The sequence below is a fragment of the Marmota flaviventris genome, chromosome 14 (genome assembly GCF_047511675.1).
Source record: "Marmota flaviventris isolate mMarFla1 chromosome 14, mMarFla1.hap1, whole genome shotgun sequence".
Lineage (NCBI taxonomy): Eukaryota > Metazoa > Chordata > Mammalia > Rodentia > Sciuridae > Marmota > Marmota flaviventris.
The window spans coordinates 47,347,901-47,363,377 of NC_092511.1; the positions used below are offsets into that span (position 1 = coordinate 47,347,901).

The window sequence follows — 15,477 nt, forward strand, 5'->3', positions numbered from 1 at the left end:
AATCAGGTTTAAATGATTTGTCTAGTATAAGGCACTTAATGCCCTCACTTAGCAAGAGTTCAATGAATGTACGTTTTTTTTTCTTATTAAAATGTACAATTCCCAATAGTTTATTATGCTTGGTGCCCAGATATCTATGGAAAGAAATTAGTTCAGTTGGTCCAATTATTATCAAGTCAAATCAATAAAATTTTATTTAAACCTACCATGCAGAAGGCCTTTGAGATGTCACAGATACAAAGGTGTGTGCACCTTATCCTGATCTTTCCTCTCCTTGGAGCTTACAGCTTCCAGATATGGAACTGAGACATAAATAAAAGCTAAATACTTTTTTACATTATTATAATAGTAAACCACAGGGATACAAGTGAAAACCAAGACATTGCTCATGATTGAAAGTATCTCAGTGCCAGGATAGGTTTCAGGTGAGTCCAGGAAGTAGAAGTGTGAATTCTGAAAGTGTGGTAGAAGGTAAGAGTGTACTTGGGGTGGCGCAGGAGAAGTGCCCAGTTGAGGATAAAGGCCCTTCTGATACAAATTATGTCAAGGAGAATTGTCACAGGATGCTTTTTAATCCTTAGTTCACCCATTCTTCTGGAAAAATAAAGCCTTTATTGTCCATGCAAGCATCAGGCAGCAAAGGCAACTGGAAATAAAAGCTTAACCAAGTGCAAAACTTGAGAATAAGGTGTATATGGGTACATCCTGGCTTATGGCAAATTGTGTTCTCATTGGTAGTACTTGAAGGATTATGTGTTTTTCATCTTCATTTCATTTATTAATCAAGGATATTATTTACTGACGAGCTGTGTCAAATGAGGTTCTCAGGGAGACAGATGCTGAGACAATTAGGATACAAGGACTTCGTTGGGAGAAGGGAATATGATACCTGTGCAAGATAAAAAGAGTAAACACAATTGGATAGGGAAGCTCTCAGGGTAGGCTGTGGATCTGACCCTTGTGAAAGGGAGAACATTGGACTGCAATGCATATTTGACATTCTCGGCCTACCCATCTCTGGGCTCCATAGCAAAGATTATTATTTTTTTAAATAATAATTTTTTAAAAAAATAATGCCAACAAATAACTATTTCTAATAATATTTATCATTATAATTTATTATAAAGTAATGATAATAAACATAAATAAAAAGATTTTTACATGATGATGATGATGATGATTGGAGATACCAACTGAGTAGAAGAGGGTTCCCTTTCCTCCCCATGACTAGTCATCTGTGAGGCTGCCTAAGAATAGTATGGCTTTTGTTCTCAGGCTGTGCAGCAGATCCAGTGGCCCTGCTGCTGGAGGCTGTGGGCCTATTGTATTCCTTATAGGTGAAAGGCCAATCCTTTTTTAATGGGAGTGTACCTTGATGGGTGCCACACTATCTGTTAAGTTATAAGATATTAAAATTGAGAGTCCATGGAAGCATTAGTTCCATTTGGGTGTTTTTCAGGGGAACGATATAAGAAGTACACTAAAACAATGAGACCCTCCAAGGGAATGGTTTCAGTGAGCACTGGTAACTTGCACTTAGTAAATGTGGATACTGACATGGTGCATCTCCCCTCAAGAAGTTGGAAAGGGACATAATTGATATGGAGTGTCATATGGAAATGTGAGAGGCAGCAAAGTACAATAGAAAGTACTCTGAAGCAGGGCTGTCCTTTGTACTTATGGAGGAAGGAAGGGGTTACTGTATTCAGAAAAAGGGCATAAAAAGAAACTCACTTAAAATGCATTAGAGAGATAGCTATTTAAATATTCCTATGGCTAGTCTTATTACAATGCAAATAATCACCCCATACTCAATTCTGGTGTAAATCTTTGGGTTTCCTAAGGCAGGCCTGCCTAAAACTAGGAATATTATACATATTTATATGTAAAGTGAAAAAGTATAAGCTATCTGTTTTTTATTTTACACAGAGAGAAAAAAGGATAGTATAAAAAATAACTAAACCAAATTTCATCCTAGAGGTTGACATACCTCTTCTGTGAAGAGCCAGATAGTAAATATTTTAGGCTTTGAGCTCCTTGGGCCGCATGTGGTTCTCTATTAGTTCCTTCCTCCTTCCCTTCCCTGCTTCTCTTTTCTCTCCTGCCTTCCTTTCTTCCTTCCTTTTACAGTCATGTATTTTTCCTCTCTCAGCTTTCACATAAAAATGTACATTTTCTTAGTTTTAAAGGGTACAAAAATAAGTCCTAGCCTGTGACCCCTACTGTAGATTGGGTTCTGCTTCAACTTATTTTTGATGTTGATATGACTTCAGAAATTGACAGAGACACTTCTATATTTTTTTAAGAGGGGAAGAGAGGATGATTTTGGAAGTCATACTGATCTGGATTTGAGTACTGCTTCCATCTTCGTTTCATGAGCAAGTTATTTAAGTAGTGAATGGTCAGCTTCCTCATAGAATCAAACCAGTGCTACCTGGTTTGAGAATAGTTGTGTAGATTTAATGAACTAATTTGTGAAAAGTACTTTGCCCAGTAATTGTCACATAATAGAATCTCATAAATGTTAGCTCCTTTATTCCCTCCTTTTTCTTGTTTGACGATTTTTCCAAGCCCTTATTCCCTGTCTTTGAATTGTTCTGGCAAAATTCTAGACTGTCTGTAAAACTTTGAGTTTGACATAATTGAGTCAAATTAATTTGTTGACATTTTGGTTATTTGAGACAGATTATTGACTTTGCTTTCTATTACATAAAGTCTCCATTCACCCCTAGATATCTTCAATAGAGCCCTGACTATATTTCTAATAGTGTTGATGATGTATGCTAGTGATATGCAAACTTTTCATTAAAAATTTTAGAATTTTCCAGGTCAATTCTTGTAAAGCTATATGAATATAAATATTTTGAACTATATGCTAAATTAGGAGACAAAAATCTGAATTAGTAGATTGTAAAAAAAAGATGTATGAGAGTTGGGAAGGGAGTGGAGACTTGTTCTTTTTGCTAAGAAATCTTAATTTTATATTTTGATCATTCATGATCCTTTGAGTTCTACCTATAACTCTTATTAAGACTAACAAGAGCATTTCTGGTTGGCTGGATAATACCTAGCGTGCTTTAAAGATCACTTTCTTAGAGTATATGCATGCTCCTTGAAGCTGTGACTGTGCATGCTTTAAATCACTTTTACATCTGAAATATTCATTGACTAAAATATAGTTAATATATGCCTTCTTTCTATATTATTAGCTTCTTGTCTTTAAACCTTGCTCTGCCAAATTTTGAGCATCCTAGCACAACTCTAAGACCTATGGCTAAGCAAAGACCAAGATGGTTATAAGGAGCCCATCAACCTAACTAAACTTTTGACAGGTTTCTTCCCGACCATAGTCTTGACTTCCCTTTTCTTAGAGTATTCACTTAAGAAAACTCAAAATTGTAAATCCTTTCCTGTCCCTTTGAGACAGATTTTCTCCCAGTCTTACAAATTTTAGAACATAGGCATGTTTTTGTTAAGGAACTGGGAGTTGTCCCTATGCAGGATGGTAGTCTCTGTGGGATACAGTAACCCAGTGCCAGTTAGCAAACATAGGTGGCATATTCACATTGACCAATGTCCCCCTAACATTCTCTAGTACTCTCCCACTGGCTCACTAGCACTTATAAACTTTCCTGCCTTTTGTTTCATTGGAGAAGAAAGTTTCCCTTGTGAGTTTAACTCAATTGCCTGCTGCATTTTTTTTTTTTTTTGACAGTGACTGAGAGTGAAGACTCTAAAGTCAGAACTGCTATAGAATCCTGGCTGCCTTTTCTTACACAACTCATACAGATACATTAAGCCTCCATTTCCACAGGAACAAAATGGTGATAATGTTACCTACCTGTAGGAATTCAGAAGGATGGTTGGGGTCAATGAAAGTACTGAACACCCCTGGTGCCTAGTATTCTTTCTTAAAATTTTGGTCTTATGACAACATGAAAAGCTTTTTGATAGCACTTTCTAAAAAATAGTAAACTGCTCTTATGTACTAAAACATAATTCTGTTTGCTGAATTATCATATATACCCTTCCAGGTGAAGTCTATTTAGTTCTTGAAATAAAGAGATAAATAAATGCATCAGAAATAGTGAAGGGAAGCAACTGTTCCTGAAGTGTGTGGTTATTTAAGGTGGAGAAATTTGTTACTTTTAAGGATATACTGAGAAGCAGCACATGTGGGAGAGGGAGACAAATGAAAATATGTGTTTTCAGTCTAGCAAGTGATATTCTCCAACAAATAAAATTTGTGCTTTTATATTTTGAAGTTCAAAATATCCTCTACTTAAGCTATCCTAAAACCAAAAGTTTAAACTAATATCCAAATACTGAATTTTCTTTTAAAATGCAGGTTATAATTATCTATTATCTTGAAGCCACTTCTGGAAATATTTCCTACTTTGTAAAGAAATATATATATGAAACTACATGTGTTAAAAGTTGAAACTGCTTTGTTTTGGAGCAGGGGAATGGAATGGTAGCAGATGGGTGGGAACTACATTTTCTGAATCTGTGTTGCAAAAAATGTCCAGCAATTCTCCATTCTACATATGACATATCCGTAAAACTACTCCTTCCCACTTCTCTCCAAAAGTAATATGAGAAAAATTCATTTGAATTGTCTGACTTTGAACAGTCTATGTTTCTGTTTGGAGACCCTGCTTGCAATTCTGATTGACTTACAAAGATAACAGTAGTGATATGGATCAGTCTAAAAGACCAGAAGTCCTGCATTGATGTTCCATTCTTAAATACAGACAACATGAGGGTGATTTTTTGGTTTATTTTGAGACATCAGCTCTATAGTCTATTCCCTATTTTTATACTTCCTATTAGAGGAGACTTATAAAATTAGATTTATATTTTTAGAATGTTTGCTTTTATGTCTCTTCCGTGCTTAAAACTGTTTTGTTTCTGGGAGGGGTTACAAAGGAAGGCCGAGCCTCGTAAGCCTTTATGAATACAGGTAAAAAAGACATATTGTGGTTTATGACGTCTGGATGCCCACCTGGAGAAAAGGGAATTCAGCACCAAAATAAGAAAAATTAAATCCAAGTTAGCCCAGAAATCAGATATGCCCATGATGTAATAAGGATTTAAGTTGGAAAGTTAGTTGTTATAGCCCCCTAGTTGTATATATGTTATCCTGAGGCACCACTTGGTTTAATAAAATATAGATCCGAGACTGTTCCTAAGTTATCAGCTTCTAAAGACTTAATTATAAAGACCATATTTTCAGAGGACAAAAGCATTATTCATTTGTCTGTTCATGTCTTCCAGGTTTATCTTGCAGATTATGGACTTTCCTACAGATATTGTCCCAATGGGAACCACAAACAGTATCAGGAAAATCCTAGAAAAGGCCATAATGGGACGATAGAGTTTACCAGCTTGGATGCCCACAAGGGAGTAGGTGGGTTTCTCTTTTCTTTTTCTTACTTTTATTTCAGAAGAATGATTAGAGTCAAGAGTAATAAAACTGCATGAGATGACCTTGGCAGAGTCGGTTTGAAGAGTGAGAGCACTGCTGAGGTTTTTATGTGCATTAGTGAGTTCCTATTATACCAATGAATATTTCTTCTGATAGTGCATGGGGATATAGACTGTAACAACAGAAGAAGGAGCCAAAGAGTAGCAAGTAAACAAAGTTTGATGTTCTCTTGCCCAGAAAGTCACTAGCTTGTTTTTGTTAACCCTAGAGGTTAGTGAAGAATTTTTTATGCTGTAGGTGACTATCAGACTTGATAAAGTTGCACATGTGAATGGTTATTTGTTTTTCCTTGTGCCCTTATCAGAAATCTAGAAGATAACATCTCTCCATAATAAGGATATCTTTCTTGAAACTATAAAGTGTTAACTTGTGGAAATCTCTCCTAGTCGCCTTTCATATATCTTACTTATTTAAACTCACTTTGATGGTATTGGAAACACATTTGCAGGTAAATTACATACATAGTCCTTTTATTGGATATTGATTGGACTGCCTTGCATTCCAAGGCAGACTTAATTCAACAATTCCCTAATTAGTTAAAGTCATAACCTATGTCTTGTATTCATTTACCATTAATTAAACCTTAGCTGTTTATTACTCTGCAGTCCAAATCCAATAGCCGACCCAGAAAGCCATGGAAAAGGAAGTAGGAGGTCAATATTGAAAATATATGGTGCTGAGTCCCACTGATGGTTGCTTTGTTCACAATCAATATGGTCAATGCAACTGTACTTTCTTAGTTGCTCTGTCAGCAAGACAAAAAGTCAATTCTAATGTTATGCTAGTGAAAAAATTGTGATTATTGAAAAACTTTGGCTTTCAAAATTATATTCTTTGTAAACTTTGTTTATAAAGGTATTTTCAAATATGCTAAATTAAATAAACAATTTTTAAATAGCATTGAGATGAACACATTTTCACTAAAAGGCAGCAAGACATTTGCACTTCTTAATGGTTTGTTGAACTGTTACCCTAAACTGAGACTTTCTAACGAGTTTTAGTTGGCGCAAACAACTGTATATTATTGCCTTTTCTATTAAAAGGACCATTGACCATGTAATGTAGAGGGTCTTGATCATTTTCCAGAGCAATTAAAAACCCATATTAGTTTAAGGTAAGCTGATGAAAAAGTAAAACAAGTGTGTTGGTTGTATACCTAAGAAACTTAGACTATATTTCTGAAACAGAATTTAGCCTTTATACTCCCAGCAGAAAGTAAAAGAAATCACTACCTTTTTTCAAGTATGATTTTCTTAAAAAAGTAATGATCACTCAGAAATTTAGTAGAGTTGCATAATTTTTCACCATTTACATTGCTAATAAATCAGTGAGCACTTAAAGACAATGGGACATAACTTTGATTAAATTAAAAAGCATAAACATCAAGAATATTGTGGGGGTTTTTTTTAGCTTAAAGTTCTTTCACTTCTGATGAGTTTTATTCTTCACTTTTGCCAGAATTATTTTACAATACCTAATAGTTTTCAGAAACATGCAATTACTTTTTACATAGTGGTACACATGGAAATTCATCATACAGATTCTTACCTATTTGTACAGTTTTGTTAACAATGATACTGATTTATGGTTAGGCCACTTATTTGAATTGATGCCACTGATACTGATTAGTCTGGTTTTGTGTATGAAAATAGCTAAGAAACTATTGTACTTATACAAGGGGAAGGAGAGTTATTAGTTGTTGGTCTGACCAAAGTTTGACAGTAGTAATTCTGAACATCATCTTCAGTTAATTCCATAGTTGAATGTTGTGTTTGCATTGTTCTATCTTCATGAAATATTTGAACAATTTTTTATTCAGTAGTCCACTTAAAGTTTTTTCTCCCTTAAATCTTATACATGTTGATGAGTAGATTTAACCATTCCCAGTCTTGAGGGAGAAAAATTGAATTCAGAATGATCACAAAAAGATATTATATCTCTGGAAGGAATATTCAGGGAAGAACCTACATTAAATATTTTTGGTGTTTGCTGGAAAGTTTTATGCTGGAATATTCATTTTTATCATAGGTTTTCCAAGGTTCCTAAATAGTAGATTACCTTCAAGCATTTAAAATATGATATATTTTAAACTTCTAGGCATATCTGTATCTACTTGTACATATAAATATATTCATGTTTATGAGAACATGTGTATACACACATTTGCTGAAATTTTTATATGAAGTTACTCTGGTATATAAAATGGAAAATTTGATATTCTCAAGTGTTTGAACAGTGTTTTTAAGGTATTGTATTTAATATTCTAAAATAAAACATTTCAGTTCAGCATTGTATAAATAATTATTAGGTAATAATTATTTAACCATATTTAGAAGCCAAAATAAACAGGACCATAAATCCTATAGGTGAATGCAGAAGATCAAGTTCATAAATATTCATGTGTTTACTTTTAGTACAACCACTGTGTAGCTTAATCTCAGAAAAAAATCTTCTGTACCAGTCCAGCTATGATGTCAAATAGATATGGAGGAAAGATAATGCAAAAGAAAGCACAGAGAACAAAAGTTATCACTGCAAAGTAGAGCTTCTGGTTGCCAAACATTTGCTATGTGTCCAGTATATCTGGGTTTGGTCAGGCCAAGGGAATATTCAGATTTTAATACTATCTTAGGAGTTAGCCACTCAATTAAAGACTATTAACCTGATCAGACTATCTAGTTGCTCCTACTTTTTCTAATGGTTATTCAGAAATTGAAGGGAAAGCTCATTTTTGTGTGTGTATGGATTAAGTTTTTATAATGAAGGAATGTGTATAAAAAATATCTCAGCCTCTTCACCTAAGTGTTTTCTCATTCAGCTATAAAGGGAGGGAAAGAAATAACCATCTTAGCTATTAGCTCATATTATTATAGATTAAAAATTATGCATAGAGATGAATGGACAGATAACTATACCTGGAACTATCATACATCTCTGTATCTGTATGTTTTTAAACATTTCAGTTATTCTTCCAAACTCAATTCTCTCATGTATCCTAAATGTATTTTCTAAGTGGTTGAACTGCTTTTATTCAGTATAAAATTAAAGTAATATATGTTGTATTTATTTCTTCCATTATTTCTTTACTCTTCATCGAAACTAGCACATATAAATTTGACATATATTATTCTCATTGCCTGATAATTAAAGAGAATTATATCTTTGTCAAATATACTATTTTAAAATTTGTTACATTCTTAGTAATGTTAAAAAGCAATATTTGGATCAATGTGTGGTATGGATTTCTGTAGATTTTTCTACTCACTGAGGCATGCAGTCAATACCTAATTTCTCTAGAGATATACTGCATTTAACATATTGAGCTTTTTAAAATACTTCAGACCTAGGCATTGAGTGTATAATACCTGTTTTAATTCGACATCATTGATGACCATAAAATATGATATCTAAATTGTACTTTAAATGTCCATTTGTTTATGTAATATATTCAGTGTCAGATAGATATATTAACTTTTTAAAAAAAATTTTTTTTGCCAATTGCTACAGTATATGAAATCCAAGTCTGGTGTTATTTCTTGCCTGGTTTCCTTTCATTTTGCACCAACTTACAAAATACATGTGAAATAAACTGAGAATGTATTTTCATGTTACCAAACTTAGGAAAATGACATGGTTTGCACAATACTTACCTTCCCAAATACTAATTCAAAAAAGAAATCTCATTTTCCTATTATAAAGTATAAAGGTAAGCCATCAAATATTGGTATTCCCTTATTTCATTAGTTGACAAAAATATAGGTAGGTAATGTGTAGGTAAATTTGACTGCTCTAAATAGTCTGGCTAATGTATAAACAATAATGAAGATTATTGCTTCTCTGTGGCATATAACCATTGGTTTACATTCACACATGACTTTTAAAGTCTTAACATACATCTTGACTTTTTAATTGAACTCTTTTTGTTAAAAACTATGCAATGGCCAAATGTAAACTATCTCTGCTCTGTTGAATGGCTTTTCTTAATCTTCACGTAGTAGGGTTTCATGAGGAAACGTAATTTAAAACGTAATTTAAAAGGTACTGAAAAAATAGAGACCTGGGTTCAGTATTTTATCTGAAATATTATTTATTATATTCTATTTTCCTAATATCCTTTTTGAAACTACAGTAAATGTGGTTACCATAATATTTTGTAGCTCTTTGTACATTCTAATGGACAAAATATTGAATTATATAAGTTATCCGTTAGAAAACTAAGAACAAACTTTAAATTTGTCCTTCATATATCACTATTCAGTTTGTCAAGGAGCATCTTATCAGCAGTTTTCTGCTTTCATATTGTCATGCCTGGTTACATATATTCATATTTTGGGCATTTGAACCCAGACATTTTCAAGTTCATTTTATTTTCTACCAATCCCTGTTTCTCTTCATACTCCATGATGCTACTATATTAAGAAATAAAACTAAACAGAAAGTCCCTTAGGCAAATAATCAGATCCATTTTGGGGGAGGGCAGTTAACACTTAAACTTTGCTTTTTCTCTTTCATTCCTATTGGTGAATTTTACTCCAATTTGTCTTTTGAGGACCAGTTCTCAAAAGTGGTCTCTCTGTTGTTTGATTGGAAGGACCATTTAACACTTTATAAATAAATATTCTAACTTAGAGATCCTTCTTTATGAGAGTGAAGTAGCTTGAAAGAAATAATTTTTCATTCAACTATCCTTTTATAAAACTTAGGGATGCAGCTTAGATCTTGGCTTGTTTATGACCAAAACATGTTTCTTTATGTCAATATGTCTTTCAGTGCTTTAAGTTAAATTGCCTGTTTCAGTAGTGTAAATAATGCTATTTGAATAATGTTAAAATTAATTCTGGAGGCAAAGAATTCTTAGATTGAGCATGGACTTTGGATTCTGAAAGTCTTGAACTTCAGTGTTGAGCTCCGTCTAGTTTTGCTCTTTGATACTGAACAAGTTATTTAGCCTCTCTTAGCTTCTTTTTTTTTTTTTTTGTCAGTATGGTTAATAATATTTTACACTGTTCGAGTGATTCAATGCAATAATAAAAAAACAGGTAGAGTACCTGGCACAGTAGCAGCTCTCTATAAATCACAACAATTGTTTTTATTGGTTCTGCATTCTTTTTTTTTTTAACTTGCTGCATGTCATGTTTTATTCTATATGGTTTATATGTTTTGTTTGTTCCTTTTAGTTATACATGACAATGGAGTCTATTTTGACATTTATACAAACATAGAGTATATCTTATTCTAATTAGGATCCTAGTCTTATGGATGTGCAGGATGTTGAGATTCACTGTGGTGTATTCATGTAGGTACATAGGAAAGTTAGGTCAGATTCTAATTCATTGAAATAAATTTAAGTTCTCATATAGGCCTTTTTTTTTCTTTTTTCTCTTTTTCTTTTTCCATTGCTGGAGATCAGACCCAGGGCCTTGCACCTGCTAGGCAAGTGCTGTACCACTGAGCTGTACCCCCAGTATTCTGTTTTTTCGTTGTTGTTGGTGGTGGTGGTGGGTTTTTTGTTGTTGTTGTTGTTTGTTAGTTTTTGGTTATTACTCTTGGCAATGCTTTATCATTTTGAAATGTTGAACATTTGAGAGCACCACAGACTTAGACTGAAAAGACTAATTTACCTTGCTGCATATTAGTAAGCTCAGTAAACATCAGATGCCAAATAACATTTAGAAACTAAATTGAGAAAGTTTGGAGGAAAAATCTTTTATTAATAATAGTGTCACTATAAGTAAATTACATTTACATAAAATAGTAAATTCTTGATTTTTTTTGAAATCTATGAAAGCTTACTATTAATAATTATGCTAATTATCAAGTGTAGTCAAAGAACTTTATGTATTATAATTATGCAGAATTATGACTCAGAAAACAATTCATAATATATTTTCTGAGTGAATGAAAAGATGTTAAAAGAAATGTATCATCTGGCATTATTGAATCTTAGTACTAAAATAGTAATAATGGTGGAGGCTGGAGGTAGATCTCTTCTCTATGAATTCCTAGTCTAGGGCTCCTTCCATTTACTGCTTCACTTAGCATGTTTTTAAATGCATTTTTAAATTCTGTAATAAAAGAAACAACTTTCAAGTTAGAAGGTTTTTAGTTTTTCCAGTGCTAGGGATTGAACCCAGGGTCTTGTGCATTCTATATAAGTCTCTTACCACTGAGCTGTACTTCCAATGCTCAAAACCCTTTTATAGTTAGATATCAATAGTCTTTTTCAGTGATGACTAATTCTGCATGTAAGTGGGTACACACAGATTCTAATATTGTCTTCTAGAATTTTAAAATTAACTTAGCAGATATTACTGTATGGTAGATGGAAAGTAAACATTAGCTTCCTAAATCAAGTTGTTTATTCTGTTTTTCTGGGAGGGAATATAAGGGAGAGATACTCAGAAACACTTCATGCTCTTATCTTTACTAGTAGAAAAGGGTGACCGTTAGGTGTTCTTTTAAATAATATGTGTATTTTTATAGAAATTAGTGGAAACAGTGGTAGAATGCTTAGCCATTGTTATTAATGTGTATGTGCAGTGAAAGAAAATAAGTGAAAGAATGGAATATGTGATAATGTATTTTAATTAGGTAAGACCAAAAACTATAATAGTGAAGTAAAGTTAACTCTCAAAGGGCTATTTTAATTGAAGACCAGTTTATGAAAGATTGACTTCAGAAATCTAAATGACTTGTCATTACTTACAGCTTCATATCAATTAATCCCTCAGTTGGGGGGTGGGGAGAAGTGGCTGGGAAGGTTCATTCCATTTTAATTCTGATTGTTTTTCCTCAAAGGGCCTCTTGTAGTCTGTATCATCCAAACAGGTGCCAAAATATCATTTTTTGAAAATTAAAGGATGTGAACATTTTTTAAGTGGTGGTAATCGGGAATTGCCATAATGGAAAAGAGACTTGTGAACACATCTGTACAAATGGAACCATTCCATTATTAATGGGAGATTTATTACTAAAGAAATCACTGCAGAACAGCATGGTAGAGATTGTGTTTTTATTTTAATACAAGAGCCAAGTCTTGCATTAGGACATTGTTGAAGCTTGTGCAGAAAGTAAATGGCACCCATGGGACTGTAACATTCTTCTGGATTGAAGGGCCTTTAATAATCCAATACTCTAATAGCAGTTAAGATAGAGTACGTGTAAGAGCTGATCTTGTCTTCTGCTTTTATAACTACTTATGTATGGTAACCAAAAGTAGTTGCAACATGATGGCATCATTGTTCTTAGTAGATGACTTTTTAAATTAAAAACTAAGTTTACTGAGTGACTTTTCAGAGTTTATTTAATGAAAGAAAATAAAACAGGATACCTGTTTACAGCAGGTTTAACAGTCACATATTGGTCTTGGGAGATTATATTATTCTTACACAGATGAACATTCAAGTAGTGGTAGAAATATAAATACCAGTCTATTGTTTTTATAACAGTCTGAAATGGTTGTTAAAAATGAGTTTATTTTATGGGTATTTGCTGATGTTGCAATCATTATTCCAGTGACTTGTTAACAAGTATCAATTATGTTTGACACATTTCTTAGGTTTCATTGTCCGTCTTTTGATAAGAGGCACTTTAACAGACGTATATAAAATCATGATGACATTAGTTTATAGCATTTAATGATTTGATATAAATGATATTTACAGGGCCATGAAAATGTTCTTTGTATTTTTTTAAATGAAAAGCCATCTTGTATTAAATTTGGGGAACCTCTATTTCGCTTCACACTCACTCCCACCTCTCTCCTGTGGTCCCATCCATTGTCTTACCTTTAGATTTCTTTCCAGGATCTGGGGTTAGAATTTTAGCTTAGAGCTGCTTAATTATAAGACAATATCTGTAACATTGTAGAATTGTGCATCCAAAGCAGTGGACCTATTTTAATTATCCTTTCATGTAACTGAAAAATCCCCAGACAAGCCTGTTTAAGACTGCACACTAGATGGCAGTTTTGTCATATTCTTCCAATTTCAAATGCTGCCACCAGTGTGGGTAAAACAGGAAAGGCCATCAGTGTTTAGTCTGCACTCAAAGGGTCTCTGCATGACCAATGCAGACCCCATGGACTTCCTGGAACATATGTTAGCAATTTAGCTGCAGACATTTATTTCTTTGTTTTACTGCTTGGCTCTTTGAGAAAGTGTTGGTGCCGGGTTATGGGTTGTCTGGATCATGTCAGAGGCCATGGGGATCAAGTTCATGTGACAGGCCAGACTAAGGAAAGATGAAGTTGGAGGAGGTGAGGAAACTGACCCTGACTTTCAGCAGCAACAAGTCACTGCCTGTCTGTGGACTGGGGCCAAACGCCTGGGCGTTTTAAGTTTTGCTCCAGCTGAACAAACAAAACACTTCTCCTATTTTGGCTTTTCCATATTTCATCAATAGTAGTTCACTCAAAGATTTCACTTTTTCTCAAGGACTTACTTATCCCCCCTCTTAATGTTTACTCCTGTAGCCCTGTCCAGAAGAAGTGACGTTGAAATCCTCGGCTACTGCATGCTGCGGTGGTCATGTGGGAAACTTCCCTGGGAACAGAACCTGAAGGACCCTGTGGCTGTCCAGACTGCTAAAACAAAGTACAAATTTTTAAGCATTCCATCCTTTACTACAACAGGTCTGAAGGGATACAGTAAAGGGAGCTAATATCTCAGGATTACCATTCATCCACTGTGACAACCAAGTACATTTCTTTAATTGAAAAATACTTTTAACAACAAACAAACATAAAATGCATTAAGATAACACCTATAAAGTCACATGTACTTCAATTGCAATGCAAAATATAAAGTGAAATATCCATTCCTTTACAGGGTGTTTTCCAGAGCTTAGATTGTAGGTGGTGGTGTTTTCAAAGAAGAATATTTTCAAATTAGCATTGTACAAGTGTATAAAAGTAGTCTGAACTCAGTGTGATTGATGTTAACTGTGCAGAGCAACAATGTGAAATGGGACAGTTTGGGCTTTTATCTTTAAGGTGAGAACAATGTACCTCTTATTCCTGTTCCAGAGGATGTTCTGTTGCCTAAGGAAGAAACAAAAATTTTATATGAGCCATTTATATGAGATAATCTTGTAGCCACAAACATTTTTAATATTCTACATTCAATTTTTATTACCTGATTCTGTTAGCAAAAGAATTAGGTCAAACTTAGAGTATGTTACTATTTTACAATTCTCTTACTGGTCAGGCCCACGAAAGTCAATTGGATGTGGCACAGAGTACCCAGACTTTCATTATATACTAAGATATGCTGCAGTTATCTGTAGATACAATATCACATTTGGAAAAGGCAGCTAAGTTTTAAATAGGCCAAGGCACAACAGAAGTGTACTAAAAGGGGTAGCTTATCCATAGAAATCAATCTTCAAATTCAGAGTAGAATTAGTTCTGAAGGAAGAAAGACTATGCTGCAGATTCACAATAATACAGATGATATTTATAAATACTGACATATTGTGAAATATTTTTTTACTTGGAATCTCTATTATCCTAGTGCCTTACCCAAAATTGACACATTCATATAAGTAAATATTAGAACCATCTAATCAGTTATATACTGTGGTAATTGATGTGTCTGTATTAATCCTCATATAACTGATGGTCTCCAATGTATGTGTCAAGTCAGAGCACAATTACAATAATATATTATTATTATTACTATTAGTAAAATAATAGCCAGGCATGGTGGCACATGCCTATAATCCCAGCGGCTGAGGAGGCTGAGGCAGGAGGATCACGAGTTCAAAGCCAGCCTCAACAACAGTGGGGCCCTAACAACTTAGTGAGACCCAGTTTCAAAATAAAATATATAAGGAGCTGGGGATGTGGCTCAGTGGTTAAGCGTCCCTGGGTTCAATCCCTGGTACAAAAAAAAAAAAAAAAACAATAATGGGTATGCATGGGCATTTTTATATCCAATTTTCCAACTCAGTTTACCTAATTTGAATAATGTACTTTATTTCAAAGGCTA

At 33.8% G+C, this 15,477-nt stretch overlaps 1 protein-coding gene across 2 annotated transcripts in view; it reads left to right on the top strand.

Annotated features, from left to right (window-relative positions):
• Vrk2 (VRK serine/threonine kinase 2) overlaps window positions 1-15,477 on the top strand; it is a 102,969-nt gene that overhangs the window by 60,137 nt on the left and 27,355 nt on the right. For both annotated transcript variants that reach the window (XM_027934458.2, XM_027934459.2), the window contains exons 8-9: window positions 5,278-5,410; window positions 13,962-14,082. In XM_027934458.2, coding sequence (XP_027790259.1) covers window positions 5,278-5,410; window positions 13,962-14,082 — 254 coding nt within the window. The remainder of the gene's footprint in view (window positions 1-5,277; window positions 5,411-13,961; window positions 14,083-15,477) is intronic.